This window comes from Lotus japonicus, chromosome 1, assembly GCF_012489685.1.
Source record: "Lotus japonicus ecotype B-129 chromosome 1, LjGifu_v1.2".
NCBI lineage: Eukaryota > Viridiplantae > Streptophyta > Magnoliopsida > Fabales > Fabaceae > Lotus > Lotus japonicus.
The window spans coordinates 117,896,356-117,911,937 of record NC_080041.1 but is presented as its reverse complement, the minus strand read 5'-3'; the positions used below and the strand labels follow the sequence as shown (position 1 = coordinate 117,911,937).

The window sequence follows — 15,582 nt, the reverse complement described above, 5'->3', positions numbered from 1 at the left end:
ATTTCACCATCTCTCAATTTATTTTGGCGAGTTAAAAAATTCGCAGTCCCTAAATATTATCAAAGAAATCACAAATTGTTTTTATTTTATTTCTAAATCAACATGTTTTGTTTTATTTTAAAATTTAATATGCACTGACTTAAAAAAACGGTCACAATGTAATCAGGAAATATTTTGAATATGAAAAATTAATTTGAATAATTAGTAAATAAAATAAAAATAGAAGTATCATTTATTTAATTTAACAACTTGATAAAAAGAGTTTAAGAAAAACAATGAAAATAATTGAAGAGGGGTAAATTGGGAAATTTCAAATCCCTTCTAAAAAAAAAAGAAAATCAGTCGCAGGTTTTGCTTACGCTGGTTTTGTGTACTATAAAAGGCAAAGACCGAACACAACAACACAAACCCGAAAGCAACCAACCTTGTTACCGAGGTCACAACTCACAACAACTCTTGTTCTGAAACAAACCACTCTCTCTCTCTCTCTCTCTCTCTCTCTCTCTAACCCCACACACCGTTTCTCTGAAACTCCAAAATATCTCAGACCAGTGTTTGCGTCATTCTGATTTCTTCCCCTTATCTATCTTCACCGGCATTCTCAGCTATGTATGTACCGTACCATTCTCTTGCTTCAATTCTTAATTCTTACTTCCGATTTTGCCTTCTTTTCTCTCTACTCTGATATCTACATTTGATTAATTATGGTTTTTGCTACTTGTTTAATTAATCATTGAATTCAAGGGTTTTTGTTAGTTTATCTGTTCTTTGAATTCAAGAATCATGGAGGGTTTGCCTGGAAAATTCAGATACAGTCCAGCCGAGTTTATGACAATCCCTAGTAAAATTGGTACTTTAGGCCTCTCAATGTGGGTTCTTGGTCCATGCCCATGAAAATTACTACTTATTCAGCTAAAGGTGGGGTTAGGGCAATCCCTAGCTAAACCCTTGTTTTATAAAAATTATTCATGTGGAATCTCTTTTATTGTTTCGTGGTGTGGTTATGAACCCTTGTAACTAGCATCTTTCAATGTGAGTTCTTGGTCTATGGCCATAACAATAACACTGCTTAATATGTAAACAATTTTTTTTTTCGTTTGACACAATTATATCATGTGCCTGTTTTATGAAGTGAGTTTTCACTAGTGTTATCAAAGATCCGCCATGGCAGGATCTCATGGCGGGTTTTTGGGTCTCTGCCATGGCCGATATCCCGTCATAATCTGCCATAACCCGCCTTCCACCATCTTTATTTGTCATATATAACGGGTTTTAGGCTCTCTGCCATAGTCTTCCATCTGCCATTAACAAAATTGATTTTAACGAGGTTATCAGGAAACTTCTTGTACTCAAGTGGAAGTTTTGATTTGCATCTGGAGTGAGTATTGGTGGACGATATACATATAAGGACTGGCTGTGTTTACTTGTGTTTCTTATATGCTTTACATTTGTATTTTCTTTATGTCCTTTAGTTGTGGCTTGTGACTTGATGTCATTTATATTGGCAAGTGCGTGAATCTCTGTCACGTTTGCATCTGTGTTTGTGGTTTGACATCATTGAAACTAGCAAGCATGTGCTAGTCACGTATGCATATTTGGTGGTCTGTTCTCTGTGTGCATGTCATGGAAATATCAGCTCTCGTTTGATTAGGGCATAAATAAGTGTTACATTTATATATGAAGGTTTTGTTTTACATTGCATGTTTGTAATTAAAGAAGAACTAATCAGCCAATTAATTAGGTATTAAATCTCTGAATCTTGTAAAGGATTGTTTACCTAGTCTCATAGCTTTGGTCGCGTGGGATTATTGTTATGTAATTTTATGTTTTTGAAACATTTGATATAGGCGTACCAAGGAATATCTTAAAACTTACCCCAAACTAAATAGTTTTCCAAGTATGCCACCATGTACCCAGTAGTTGGCAAAGTGATGTACTACCGCATACCCATAGGCCATAACCATACCTGTAGAGTATTCTGAACCTGGTACCGATGGTCCATACTCTACAGACCACTGGTATTTGAAGTATATGGAATTGGTTTCCTGTTGGGAAAAGATGCATTTGTCAGCAGTTTCATGTGTGTGTTTGTGTAATTACCAAAATAAAATATACTCGTCTCTTTTATGTATTGCATTTTGATTTATTTTACTGAAGAAGATTCTATCCTAATGTTCGTGTTTCTTTTGTTTTCTTTTTTGAAGGTTTTGATGTGAATTGTGGTTCTAGTTGATTTTGCTGTGCCAACTCTATTTGGAAAGATGGGTAGCACGTTCAATGCACAGATTTTAGTGGACAAACTAACCAAGCTGAATGGTTCACAGGCAAGCATAGAGAGTATCCTTCAATATTATTTCAATGTAAACTTTTCCTGTTTGTGTACAGTATTGTATTGTTCAAGCAGTTGTTTTATCTGTTTCCTCTTTATTGCGTTCGTTCAGCCATGGTTTTGTTGTCTAACATCACATATTTCCCTGAATATGTGTCTTAATTTATTTGGAAATTGGATCATTAGCCTTGTAATGTTCTCAGGGTTGTAATCCTCTTCAACTGGTTTGATAATCACCCTGCTCCCCCATTCTTGGTTTATTGCCATGATAGAACCCTTTCAAATGCTTTAAATGTTCACTACTAAATTCATCTGCATATGTGCTCGGACCCTCTCTCTCTCTCACTCACTTACGCACGTGCGCCCGCACACACACACATACACACATAAATATATATGTGGTTTCCTTTGGTTCTATTGTAATTGCTGGATATAAATATTTTCTGCTGCTTGGATGTTATCCTTAATGTGTTTAAGCTTTGTCACATTGGTGCATTTTTCATATGAACAAAGCCAAACAAGTTGTTGAAACGTGGGCTAGACAATTTCATTCATCTCCTCGTGAGAAGAGATTGGCATTTCTGTATCTTGCAAATGATATCTTACAGAACAGCAGGCGAAAGGGTTCTGAATTTGTAGGCGAATTCTGGAAGGTTCTTCCAGGTGCTCTTCGAGATGTGATTGAAAATGGAGATGAGTTTGCGAAGAATGCTGCACTTCGGCTGGTACTTTCATAATTCATTTTTCTTGACTACTGAATGTGACACGTGCTTTTTGACTTTATCTTTTCTTGTTTTTGCATATTAATTAAAACAGATGTTCTTAGATCTTTTGGTTTAAATGAAATATTGATTAATAACTTAGGTTATTGTTTATCCCAGCATTACTTCTTAAATGTTGACTCATTGGGATATGCTATATGTCTGTTCTTTATTTTGCGATAAAATGTATGGTGAAAGGAAAAAAAGAAAAAGGGACATGAAAGAAAGAGTTTAGTGTTAAATCTGTTTGATTCTGATACACTCTAGTATGATACTCTACTCTGATGGATATTAAGAATAAGGATGTTGTAGACTTGTAGTACCTATTTAATATCTATATCCATAAAAACGTTATCTAGTTTGGTTTTTGTTCTATATTGTGCTGGGCCGTGGCCGAGTTCTCCATATGCTTGTATTTGAAATGGCAGCACGCTAGCTGGCTAGCTCTTCTGCTCATGCATTTACCTTAGAGCTAGCTGCTTGTACATTTATGCAAGCCCTTTCCGTAATTTAGGGTTTGACTAACCTTCACCTTAGTTGCTGAGTTGTGAATTATTTTGTTATTAAAAGGCTTGGTACAATCTAAGGTCCAGACTCCAGACATATAGCAGGGGGAAAGTTTTCCTGCAGTATATTCTAAATTTCTCTCAAATTGATTTATCAAGATGATTTCACATAGAATAGCATGGTGGTTAGATGAACTGTAATTACAATTGTCAGAAGCTTACTCTTTGTGGATCATAAATCAAATTTTCTGCTGGAAAACCTTTTGATCAAATATACAATGTTAGGAAATCTCTAAGCACCTAGATAGTTGGAGAATTTATCTTTACTACAAGTCTTTATTTTATATCCTTGTGGGAGTTGCACAAACAGTAGAAAAGGTTATGAGAGATTATTTTTGGTTGGGAGCTTCAGATAATAAGACAGGATTATCTAGGGAATTTGGAGGTGTATTGTCATCCCATTAACCAAGTGGTTTGGATCTTGGTAATTTGATGTCTAACTGGCTAATCATCTATGTTGTACAGCAAGTACGGTACTACTTACTAGGACCTAGTATGGATACTGGTATAGGTGCCAAATATGGTAGTTTTAAATAATTTAAGATATCGTATGTTAATTTAAATTTTTGAAAACTAATGCATGCAAATAATGAATTAGTATTTTAAATTATAAAAGTAAAATTGCATGAGAGCTAAGAATACATAAATTTCATTGTATATCTTATAGTATAAAAGGAATTAAATACTTGTAGATTGTTGTGAAAGCATTTATGATATGAGAAGTTAACAACCTCATAAGTTAACCAGACTCTCGACATTAAAGAAACAAAAAAGAAGCTTATTAAATGGATCTGATTGGGCAAGGAGAGAAACAAGAAACAGAGAGAAATATTAGGAAGAAAACCCACTCTCAACTGAAAAATGGTGTTATCTTTTTTAGAGAAATTGCTTGGCGGCTACCCAAGACGTATCTAAGCCATATCTAGCTGTGTGAGGAACAAAATGAAGTTCCAATGCTTACTAATATCATTGCTGTGTGAGTAAATGGCTTGGTGTTTTCCTTTGGAACCTCACTTTCTCTACCTTTAGTTAAGTCATAGTAAGTATAGTTTAGATTCAAATGGGTGGGATGCCAATTCTGTACGCTGAGCCTTTTATTTCAGTGGTTGGAAAGTTATCTAAATGGTTACACTAATGCTACCTTTAGCATTTGCTTCCTGGAAGGTAGGTAATGCCCCTTACTTAAATTTTGGGTGGATCATTGGGTAGGACGTGCCCCTTTTAGTTGTGCCTTTCCATGTCCTCTTTAGAGTTTGGTGAATTTTGTATGGTATTAATGCCTACTTATATCCAATATTTGACTATCTACTGATGTCAAAGAATCAACCTGATCTTGTGATTTCCCAGAGAAGTTAATCAGATCTATCTGGCACTGCATCTATCTGTCTTGGTCTCTTAGAGAATCAGTTTGGTCCTGTGGCATTCCTAGAAACACTCTGGATGGGGTGTCTTAAGATCCTATATTAACTAGTTATACAGCCAAATAGCTTATAAAGCATCGGTGATCCTTGCCGTATAAGCTAGCTTTTGGGGTTGAGTTAGAAGCATATCAAATTCTAATACCTTTCTTCTCTATATACTTCTCTTGTCCACAATTTTATGTCCAAGATTCTATTTTTTATGGAAGGTTTACTTTTATGTTATTTAAATGGCAAGGAATCTTCTCAATTGGAGTCCCTTTTGGGCATCATTGACTTATATTCATTTGTGGCTCACTCAGATACGATGATTTGGTCCCTTGATTCTTCTGGGGCATTACTTTTGTGTCAATCCTTTTTTCTTTATCCAATACTTCATTGGTGAATACTATTTTTAGATGGACTATATGTATTATTTTAGGATAATTTTTTTACCTTTTTTCCTAAACCTGTAAATTGTGTCGATCTTGTACTATTATTAAGATACACACACACACACACACACACACACACTCATATATATATATATATATATATATTTCCTGTACCTCTATAAATTAGTGCTTGTAGCTGCGACTGCTTATAGAATAACTAAGAATATTTAAATCCTTGTTGCTAGTTCTTGGCCACATAAGGCTCTTTCCTTTGATGAGTGTGTAATGTATGCTGCTTGCACAGAATATGTTCCTCACTTCTTCTTACGTTGTTCAGCATTGCTGGGTGTGTTTCAGGTTCCTAAACTAATTTGTGATGATTAGTTTCTTGGTTTAATGGTTTTATAAGTGAAGAGGCCTGTTTTTTGTGACAATACACAAACTACGCTATAATTTGGTGCATTTGGTAGGAGTAAAACTGTTAGGAGTTTTTGTTCGCAAGTTACTTGATTTGTGATAAATGATAAGCTAAAGCATTCATGATCTATTTGATGCAAATGACATGGTCTTTTTATTGAGGTTTCCCTAACAGATATTTAGAGGGATTGAGAATTTCTGCTCGATTGGTTTCCTCTTTTTTTCTTGGTTGTTTTCTATTTTGTTCTTTTGTTTAGGAGTTCTCTTTGTAATTTGTTCCCTTTTCTTTAATAATTTTTTTCTTTTACTGATGTATTTTGATCCTGTTATGTGAGTCTATATTATACATCATTTTGGCGCTTATAAAAAAAATACACCATTTTGGCTTCAGTATATTGTACGAGTGACTCAAGATATGAAATGTTATCATAATGCAATTTTTTTTCCTTTTTGTGGTTTGGACCATTTTTTCTAAATAATGCTCTCTTTATCTTTTGTTCTATTTTGTGACTTTTAAGTTTTCAATACTGTATTTTTTTAATATTAATTTCATGCAAGACCATACTTTGTATCCAGAATAACTACTTTTAAGCAGTTATTTTGTTATGTAATGTGTTATTTTGGGCCTTGGCCTGCTCTTTACCAATTGTCCATGGTAAAATAAATTAGGCTTAATTGCACTTTTCGTCCCTGATCTATACCTCTTGTGCAATTTTGATCCCCTTTGTTTAAAACGAGCAATTTTGGTACACCAAATATCAGAATGTGACAATTGAGTCCTTCCGTCAAATTGCTAACAGAGTTAGTCTATGTGGAGCTCATGAGTGATGTGGATCTGACTAAATTTGCCACTAGGCTGCCACTTCATTAAATAGATTTTTTTATCAATATTTGCTTAACTTATTTCATAATCATTTCATTTAAGGTTAATTAAATAGGATATAAACACTTAATTAAACTAGATAAATATAACCCTAAAATTAAAAAATATCTAATCTCACGTAATCTCTGAATCTTCAGAGAAAAAAAATCTCTGAATCTTCATCTTCTCCATTTTCTTCCTCTTCTTCCCTCTCTCACCTAAATCTCCTTCTCACCTAAGCAACAACTTGTCCCTTTCTCTAAGCTCTCTGAATCTCCCGTATTGATTAATGATTATGTTCCTGACCTTTGTCTCTTCGTTTTATTTTCCTTCCCTCACACATGTTTATGTTCCTCGCATTGTCTATGTGTCTCTCTTTGGAGCTTCATCGTCCCCGTCAAAGAAAGAAGCGGTGGCCGGCGCGGAAGAGCTCGTCGTGCGGTGGTTGTGGGTGGCTCGTATTCTTCTTCTCCTTCAAAAAAACCCATCACCTCATCGATTCAGATTTAACAAACCCAGATCTGCCATCACATTTCCTAGAAATACACCTTGAAACTCACTAGATCTACACTGTGAACCATTGTTGTTTTGAGGGAGGAGGGTTTTGAGGTTGGAGGGAGGAAGGAGGAGAGGACGAGGGCAGAGGGTGGAGCGCGTGTGTGGAGTGACTGGGGCCAAAGGAAGGAGTCATGTTGGCGCGTGCGATTGTTATTTCTGGAATATGGGGTGGTTGGGGGTGATTGGAGATGAGGAGGAGAAGGAAAGGGTGAAGAAAAGGATTTTGAATCTGGTTGTGAATGTGCTGAGGTGTTGTTAAAAGCGTTGAATTTTTTTTTTGGATGAAGAGGGATGGTTGAGGATGAAGGGGGAGAATGAAGATGAAGAGAGTTAAAATATTTCTGGATTTTGTTGGTTGTTAGAGGATTGAGATGAAAGGGGAGATGAATATTATATGCGTTAAAAATTTATGGGTTTTGTGGGTTTTGATTTTCTTAATTTTTGGGTTAAGATGATGGAAGATGGATAATGAAGATGATAGGGTGAACAATTTTTTTTTGAACGTGATGATAGGGTGAAGATGAGAGTAATTTTAGGGATATTCTTTCATTTTTTAAATAATTTGTTTTATTTTTTATTATTTTAGTTATGAAAAAGGAATCTAAATAAGAATATTCTGTTTGCAATTAAACGGAGACTAACAGAAGGACCTAATTGTCACACCCTGATCTTTGGTGTACTAAAATTGCTCGCTTTAAATAAAAGGGATCAAAATTGCACAAGAGGTATAGATCAGGGACGAAAAGTGCAATTAAGCCAATAAATTATGTGAAACATTGCATTGGTGAAATTTCTTTCCATTTATCATTACTTTCTTCTTTATGCAGATTGGTATATGGGAAGAGAGAAAAGTCTTCGGTTCTCGTGGTCAAATCCTCAAGGAAGGGATTGTTGGGAAAAATGTGGAAAACAATAGCCGTGATGCGAAACCAATGAACATGAAGCTGGTGATAGTTTTAGTGATGATTATTTGATTTGGTGCACCTACGGTTGTTATATATATTCTCTTATACTTTCATTCTTACCTTTGACAGAGGCCATCTGCTGGGGATGCACTGGAGAAAATAGTTTCAGGTTATCGTGTTATTTATGGAGGGCAGACTGATGAAGATGCTGTGTTAAGCAAATGCAGGAATGCCATTAGTTTCCTTGAGAAAGCAGATAAGGAAATAGGTCATGATAGTGATTCAGGTATTTCAAATTAAAAATTGCTTTAATTATTTTGCCCAATTGCAATAATTGTGATTCATCTATTGTCTTGAGCACAAATAACTCAGTTGCTTTTTTCTTTTACGCTAATAACTTGTTGCTGATCTTCTTTTATTTTCTGATTCTCTTTAACATCTTTACTCCCTGAATGTCGAAAGATCAAGTGATGTTTTTGGTTAGTCAACTAAGTTCAGATGCAGAATGCAAATTACTGTTCATTTATATAATAAAGATTACTTGGTGTCATGAATCATGTTTCATATCCTTCTGCAGTGCGACCACCACTACCTCTCTCGATTTTTTCGGGAAATAGTATAAGCAATGAGAACCATACTAATATGTTTGGATAAATTTAGAGAAAAAAGCTTTAATATGGAGCCTTTTTTCTAGAGCTTCTTCTGCAGAAGCTACTCTTTCAAATTTATGAGAAAATGTTTATTTGGGCCTCTACCTTTTGCTCATGAATATCTTATCCAAATTACCTTAAAGTTATTAGGCATGTGTTTTTTCTTAATTTAAGAAGCACTTTTTTCTTTTTCTTTTTTTAAGGCACAATGAGATGAATCCAAAATATATTATGTAGAGTGAGAAAGAATGGACAGAAAACAGCAAAAGATTCTTATCCTCGTAATACCCTGATACGAATCAGATTCTGCCATAATTAACTTAAATTGTCTAATTAGTAGTGTGTGAAGATAATTCCCAGAGAAGTTAAACAAAAGCCAAGCTTGATCCTACTAGGTAGGAGCTGCTACATGAATGCATTAAGCAATGCAGGTTATATCGAAAACCATTAATCTTGGATGGACAAAGCATTTATCCTGCATCATTTTGTTGTTAGTGAATAGTGATGTGATTTACTGTATTAGCTCAAGTTAATACCTGATCTTAACTTGCTTTTATATCATCAATTTATCTCATTTACTTTGGGCGTATGTGGTGTCATGTCAAGTAAACTTTTTATGATAGTATGTTTTAGATAACATGTATTTAATTAAGTCGGAATAATTGTTTATTGATCTTATTGGATATTTTTTGTTCAATCATCAATGAGTAGGGAAACTCCAGGGACATAATGCCACACTAAAGGACTGCATTGAGCGATTAACATCAATTGAATCATCAAGAGCCAGCCTTGTGTCTCACCTGAGAGAGGCTCTCCAGGATCAGGTTTTTCTGATATACTGTTTATCTTTACAAAAATGCAGAGCCTATGGCATATAATTCTGACATGTTTTTGTTCCCAGGAATTCAAGCTGGGTCAGATCCGTTGCCAGATTCAGGTTTGGAACTTATCCCAATTCATTGATTCGTCAGAGTTTCTCTCATTATCTATATTCTAATAATATATGATATGGCCTTGTCTGACTACTGATTTTAACTTTAAGCCCAAGGCAAGAAAGAATATCTGTGTGTTTGTTTTGTTGGTCCATATTTTTTCGAAAGGTTCCTTTTGGTGGATGACTCTTATGATTGATAAATATCCATATATTTCTTTAAAAATTGTATTTTTTATTTACACTTCTATTTTGTTGAACTGTTGGACAATGGCCCAACCATCAATGGGTAATTTAGAACTTTGTTAGCATGAAACAAATAAATGTTTCAGCCTTGATAGAGTAGTAGAACTTGACTGTAATGAATTTAAAATGAATATTAGCCTTTTGCGTATATTATGCATGCATTGAAGGCTTTAGTTAATTATGGATTGTAACATTCATAATCATTTCAAATCACTTCATAATGTAATAGATAATTGGGAAAAATTGTACTGACCTCCCCTCTATTATTTAACTAGACAATAATCACCCTTACTTTATTGGGAACATTGCACTAACCTCCCCTGAGGCTTATCATCATTGTACTGACCTCCCCTAAGATTTATCATTATAACACTCAACACTCCTATGCTGTTCTAAATGATATATGAAGGAGGGGAGGTCAATGCATTTTGAAAACTAGAGGGGAGGCCAGTGCAATAATGACAAACCTCGGGGAGGTGAGTGCAATTACCCCTAGATAATTATTATATTGGTGTAGGTAGAGAAGTAGAAGACACTAGACAGTAGACAGTAAAAGGGGGCAGGGGCGATGTGGAGGAGTTTGTCCTGTTTGTTAATCTTCCATCCAATGATTTTCTTTTTTTGCCATTAATATCATTTTCTCATGTTTTAAACATCTTTCCTTGATATCTCTTGGTTTTATAATATCATGAACCAAATTATCCCAAAAGCTATTGATTTTATATTTGACATACACCCCTCATGCCAGAGTCATCTAGGCTTGAAGTATAGATAAAATGCATAGCCCCAGGGCCTTTGATTTCATGATACAACTATCCAAATAACTTAGGTTACTAGGTGAACAATCGTGAATGATTTTTATCTAACATATTTGACCGTATTTTGTGTCATTTACATTGCAGGCTGCGCGTGTTCAGTCAGAACAGGCAGGTGGACAATTACTGAATGGCAACAATGTGCAGCCAATAACTGAGCAGAGCTCAAAGGAAATTCAAACCTCCATGGCCCCAGCAAGTTTTGTTTCTGCTGGTGACAGGGAGCAGTCAGCTCCATTAATGTATGCTCCACAAGTGTCATTTGCTCAAAATTCTGGACCTAATGAGGAAGATCCACGCAAGTCGGCAGCCGCCGCAGTGGCAGCAAAGCTGACTGCATCGACATCCTCTGCCCAGATGCTGTCTTATGTGCTGTCCTCATTAGCATCAGAAGGCGTCATAGGCAATCCAATTAGAGATTCCTCTGCCGATTATCAACCTGAGAAGAGGGCCAAGCTCGAGAACGACCAGTCATCTTATATGCCATCTCAGAGTTCTCAACAACCACAACTTCCTCCCTTTTCGTTCTCTGAATCTATCCTACACAATGCGGCATCTACAACCAACCAGCAATCCACTCCCAATGAACCACCACCTCCACCCTCATCATCTCCTCCCCCGTTGCCGCCACTGCCACCAATGGCACAGTACCCTGTGCCGCAGTACATGCAGACTTCTGGATCTGTTAACAATATGACATACAGTTATAGCGTGATACAACAACCATCAATGGCAGCATTTCCAGCTGTTGGGCCTTCTCTGAATAATGCCTCTTCTTTTGCACCTCCTATGAATGCATATCAGGGTTTTCAGGGTCCAGATGGGAATTACTATAACCATCCCTCATCAATGCCTATGACTCCTATCTCTCGGCAGTAGTTGTTGCTTAGAACAGCCTTTTCGTACCTCTTTCACAGTTTCACCCATAACCTTGCTATTGGAGTCTGATTCTTACTATACAACATTACTATCAGATGTGCACTAGGACAATGTTTTTTTCTTGAGCAGGTTATTTATCTTTTGATTTGTAATTTAGCTGATATTGTTACCCTGGGGGCTTATTTAGATGTGTGGTTTTGGAGGGTTGTTAGGCTTTGTACCCGTTTGGATGCAAACCCTAAGAGCACTTATTGAAGCTTATTTGTTAGTGTTTTTTCTAGTAGATAAGCTCCAATAAGCTCTAATAACCCCGTATCCAAACAGGCTTAACTGCTGAATTAGTTAATGTTGTAGTTCTTCATAAAGTGAAAGCCAGTTTGCATATCTTCCAAAGATCACAGCGTCTTCCCTGCAGGTGGACAGTTTTATGTACAGACCAGTCTGTGTATTTTATGGATTTTATATGTTGTGCTGGGGCCAAAACTATGTAGGACCCAGTTAATTATAAACACTAATTTTATTTTTGTTATACATGACAAGATTTGTTTAAGATTATTTCATTTTTGTTTTACTTTGTTAGAATATCTTATGTGCTTTTTTGGTGCATTGTGTTTTATCAACTTGAGATTTTGAGATTTAAGCTTATTGAGGACAAAGGTAGGTTCTGGGCTTTAGGCCTTGGCCCTTACCCTTTGAAGGGAAGAAATTTAAGTTTTATAGTTTAGTGTTTCTCACCTATTGGAGAAGTTCTCTCTAGGGTTTAGGGTTTTCTGGAAAGTCCCCTAGACCTAGAGAATGTTATGGATCCCTACAAAGTTAGATTGCTCAGGTTTCTGTTTTTTAAATCAACTATGATGTGGTTCTATTTGGGATTCAGTTAACATTGGTATGCTGTAGGAAACTGATCAAGAAGTTTTTGTGAATCCCAGTAAAGATGCGGTCATTGGGAGAAGATTGTTGTGTTTGACGCATAAAATTGAGGCTCATGTGATGTTGGGCATTTGATTAAGATCCTATCCCAACAGAGAGAAAAGAGGTGCTAAAGCACTATAATTGAAATAGGTTTGAAACCGTTTAGTGGGTTTCTCTCCAGTATGGGTCTAATGGGTTTGGATTTGGATCTTGAGGGCTGCAAATTCACATGGGCTAGTAATCCTAATTCCTAGACAGGGGTTTGTAAGAGGCACTAACGAATATTACTCTGTTTACTCAACTGATTTTCTTTCCTCTTAGAGTTCCTCTCAGCCTTCTTTCTTGTCAATTCTTGCTTCACCAACCTTTAGCTCATCTTGTAGCGGCTCCTATGCGCCTCTTGGTCTCCCTTGTATAATTACTGCTCCATATATTCACAAATTTTTATAAGAGGTGCTGAGCAGAAATTACCGCTCCAAGGTCATTTAGAGACAGTTGGCCCAACAAGATATTGTAAGAAGAAGGCAATCGACTACTAAAAAGCAGACTTTAATTGTTTTGCTTAGTTGCTCCTTTTCGTTGGTCATCCTTATCTTAATGGATAATTGGTTGAACTGCTCATTGCTCATTCAGCTGAATCATCTTCCTTGCTCTATGATGAAGATATATTCTTCTCATTTTTTGACTTATTTGAGACGTCTTTCTTGTCTAGATGAGAAGGATTCATCTTATCTTGGCTTCTTTGGAGAACGACTCTCTTAATCTATTGTCTCAAATGATGTGATCACTATTATTCCAGTTCCCTCCTGCATCATCTGCTCAATTGTATCTTTAAGTTGAACATAATCATCTGTATTGTGGCCATTGCTTTCATGAAAATTGCAATATCTTGAAATATCAAGATATTTTTGAGGCATTTTGAGCAAACGAGATGAGGTACATGAGTAAAGGCAATGTTCATCATGTTGGGATGTCAAGTGTGAGTAAAGAAGTCTCACATTGGATGGTTAGAGGAGAGATGAGCACTTTATAAGTGAGAGGACCCATACACCCATTGCCTTAGGTTTTGGGTAAAAGATGTGGTGTCCAATCCACTTTGGTGTGCTCATGTAAGCCCAATGTGATGATCCCCCGATTTATCCTCTTGCGGCCCTACACATCACCTCCTTGCAAATTCTTTAGGGAGTCGTATTATACAAAAAATATTTTTCACATCGTCTCCCAAAGTTCTTCTTGTCATGACTTCTTCTTTCAAATTGATTTTCTTTCATGTTTTGACTTTTGCTTTCACCATTGTTGTATTTCTTTCCTACTATTCCCACCAAGCTATCCTCTATATTTACGTATTTAGCCGCCCTTCTTCGAAATTTCTCTGTATCCTACGGCGGTGATTTCACTAGCAAAGTATGAAACGAAGTTCCCACTCTGATTGCTTCATATACCAAGTGAAGTTTAACTTTTAGATCCAGGCTTGGGCTGACTGTTAGCTTCACATACCAAGTATAACATTGCAATTGTTCAGTAAATGTCATTGTTTGATTCCTCTAGGCTAATTGTTGGCCTAGATATTTTTTTTTTACAGGTAATAAGAGAATAGGCTAATTGTTGGCCTAGATGAACCCTACTTTCATCATCTTAATCGGCTAACATGATGTCCACTTAATTGAGAAACTTTTGAGTTGTCCAGGACAATATTGGGCCTTGTAGCCATTTTGGGCCGCTCAAAATACACAATTTTTATGTAAGTATTTCTAATAAGAGAAACAAAATAAAAACAAGGTAATATGTTAGCAAACCTCTAATAAGAAAGAGCAAATATACCCACTTACTTTATAGAAGAAGTAAATTAGTAAGTTACATCCTAAATTTTTTAATAATATTTTAAAGTTGTAAGTTGCTAATGTACTAGTTAGAAACATAATTAAGAATATGTTGAGTACTATCCTTGTATATTTCATCTTCATACTAAAGATTGTGTTTTGGATGCATGGAGAAAAAGGCTTGAACACGTCTCAAAAGTGCATGTAAGCAAACATAAAAGTGCACATAGAAGGGTGTAATAATAGGCGTGAAGCAAGCATTACTTGATGCCGGTATATATATATAAACCTTACTATATACGAAGGATGCATGGTGATGGAACAATCACGTGTCTATGACGTGAGAATGGAAATTGTGTATTCTTCTCTAGTTTGAACTTTGAACAGTGTATAAAGTAAAAGCCTAAAAGCAAGGTGAATAGAAGAGTTAGTGGATATGACAGAGGATCGGAAGAGAGCATTTTAGACACCACGCTATCTGATCATAACATATAACATGCACAGCACAAAGAACATGATAGATATCACTTTGAGTCTTAATTTGACCGTGATCAAGGCTTTCCACTACACTTTTTCTCTAGTCAAATAAGGGTCAAATGTGAGTTCCCATGAGCTTGGGGATTATAATTAAGTAGAACCCAAATGTATATTGCAAAAGGAAAAATACAAGAGAGGAAAAAAAAAGCTGTTTAGAAGGGTAAGAAAAAGCTGGTTGGGGATACAAATTAAGAGTGCGACCAACCTTTTTCTCTTAGGTCAAGTCCCACCTTAAAGATCTATATGTATGGTGTGATATTGGCCTTTTTTCCCCACTCCCCTAACTTTCTTCAAGGGGTCAAGTATATAAAATCCTTTACCTGATATAAAAGTGCCTTTTAGTTTCTTCAAGGGGTGCAAAATTAACCAAAATTTTGAAAATGGTACCGGACCGGCCAATCCGACTGTTTGAACGGGAAATCGGTTAAGTGTCGGTCCATTTGAAGGATTAGACTAGTGAATTTTAAAATCAATGAGATCGATCAAGAGCCTATCTAACCAAAGTCAAAATTGATGAAAATCAGTATGGTTAAACTAGTTAAAACCAATTTGAACGGGTCATATGTTAAAAATTCCATAAAAATCAGAAGAATTATTCATTT

The 15,582-nt window shown here is 35.9% G+C and overlaps 1 protein-coding gene across 2 annotated transcripts; it reads left to right on the top strand.

The window, feature by feature from the left end:
• The first annotated feature begins 395 nt into the window (after positions 1-395).
• LOC130729738 (UPF0400 protein C337.03) lies at positions 396-12,266 on the top strand. 2 transcript variants are annotated; one of them, XM_057581572.1, is made up of 8 exons: positions 396-609; positions 2,205-2,337; positions 2,807-3,054; positions 8,113-8,232; positions 8,320-8,476; positions 9,552-9,664; positions 9,742-9,777; positions 10,920-12,266. In XM_057581572.1, the coding sequence occupies exons 2-8, from the start codon at positions 2,262-2,264 to the stop codon at positions 11,709-11,711; spliced, it is 1,542 nt and encodes a 513-aa protein (XP_057437555.1). In that variant the 5' UTR covers positions 396-609; positions 2,205-2,261; the 3' UTR covers positions 11,712-12,266. The 2 variants fall into 2 exon arrangements, with proteins under 2 accessions (XP_057437555.1, XP_057437556.1); XM_057581573.1 differs by lacking the exon at positions 396-609 and adding an exon at positions 725-918.
• The last annotated feature ends 3,316 nt before the right edge of the window (positions 12,267-15,582 follow it).